The sequence below is a fragment of the Elaeis guineensis genome, chromosome 16, assembly GCF_000442705.2.
Source record: "Elaeis guineensis isolate ETL-2024a chromosome 16, EG11, whole genome shotgun sequence".
In the NCBI taxonomy this organism is placed as follows: Eukaryota; Viridiplantae; Streptophyta; class Magnoliopsida; order Arecales; family Arecaceae; genus Elaeis; species Elaeis guineensis.
In genome coordinates, this window is record NC_026008.2 from 16,703,325 (window position 1) to 16,704,985 (window position 1,661).

At 42.1% G+C, this 1,661-nt stretch overlaps 1 protein-coding gene across 1 annotated transcript; it reads right to left on the reverse strand.

Moving 5' to 3' along the window:
- Window positions 1–376: 376 nt before the first annotated feature.
- LOC105044245 (germin-like protein 9-1) lies at window positions 377–1,043 on the reverse strand. The gene is given in 3 exon segments (XM_029264362.2): window positions 377–894; window positions 897–951; window positions 954–1,043. Coding segments are annotated over 3 exon segments (609 nt in total). The 3' UTR covers window positions 377–430.
- Between the last annotated feature and the right edge of the window lie 618 nt (window positions 1,044–1,661).

The following is a 1,661-nucleotide window of genomic DNA, read 5'->3' on the forward strand; positions in this document are numbered from 1 at the left end:
GTGAAATTAGCTGAAAATAGAGTCCAAAGTAGTGCGCGACGTTTATTCTGTGTACGTCAAAATATGTGTAAAATGCAGTAGATGGCCCATGAGGGCTAACAATTCACTCCGTTCACATAGGAATAGTAGCATGGAAGTGGCAAAATAAAAATATTAACATGTCTAAATGCAGTCAAGCAAATAACATTTTGTATCGTATTTAATTTTTCTTCATGTCTTCGAGGTCGATTCCCAACATTCCGCTCCAGCACCAGACACAGGAAATTTTTAAAAAATAAAAAATAAAGGGCATAGATTACACTCTCAAAGACAGACAATACTATAAATAAAGAATAACCAAGTAACCAACATTAGTCCAAACAATGAGAAGCAAATACGAAAAGCATACAGACACCAGCAACTCGAGATGCTCTGGTGAATTATACGTATGTCAACCCATGGTGGCAGCCGAAACAAGTTTGTCAATGGTTTGGGCATCGGTCTTGAAGGACTTGGCTAATATATCTTCGTCAATGCCACTGCCAAACAAAGTCTTTGGAAGAGACACCGTGCCGGCGTTAGCACTGCCGAATGCCGACAATGCGACAGCTGGGTATCCGGGGTCTTTGTTCACTTGGAAGTGCACCAGGCCCTTGGGGAACACAAACATGTCACCAGTCCGAAGCGTCTGAGTGAAGAGCGTGTTGTTGGAGTCCACAAGCCCGACCTGGAGCCATCCTTGCACGACAAGGAGAAGCTCTGCCGAGCGAGGGTGGGTGTGGGGTGGATTGATGCCCCCAGGTGCAAACTGGAGCGCAGCATACGAGACGCTCTGCCCCATGAGTGCTGGGAACTCCACCTGGCTCGCCTTGGTCACCTTAAATGGTAAATCCTTGGGAGCACCCTCAAGGCCAGTTTGAGCCCTTTGAAGGTGAAGAAGTCGGCATCTGGAGTAACTCCATCCGGAACTATATGAAATCTGACGTGATGTCAGGGTCTCCAGCGTGTGTGCCCAGGAGGGTTGCGAGAACTATGGCAAGAGTTATCCATGCATTGGAAGCCATTTTTTTTTTGGTGTCTGGTGCTTCTTCTGGATGCATGGCTAGGGAGTAAGTGGGGTATAAATAGGCATGCGCAAGTGATGAAAGGAAGAAATTTTCAAAGGAATGGACTCGATAAGCATTTTTTTTTTAATACAAGATTTGCATGCCGGCCTATAAAAAATGCAATTGTCTAATGCTATAGTTGGACACGGTCCATTGCTGACAGGTAGGCATTCTATGTTATGTTCTCAAGTTTGTAATTTTCTGATTAGCCTTCTTCAGGTTTTATTCAAAACTAATCTTATTTAAAGAGCCTTCATGAATTATAGTGTACATTTGTTGGTACCGGATAGAGGTAACGTGGCCTAAGCAAATTAGTTACTAACAAATTATTGCGTAGAGAGTGCCAGCTGGTTGGGTACAGAAATTCTAGAAAAAAAAACTAATTTCCAAGAAAAATCTCTCATGTTGAAGCATGAGACTTCAGTTTGATCTCTTCCTTTCTTTGATATTTGGCAGGCTTCCACTCATCCTAGCTTTGTTTCTTTTTTTTCCCCAAAAATATCCATAGAAAAACTTCTATATTTTTTAGTATAATAATTTAGACCTCATGCAAAAAAACTAATCGAAAAGTATTAA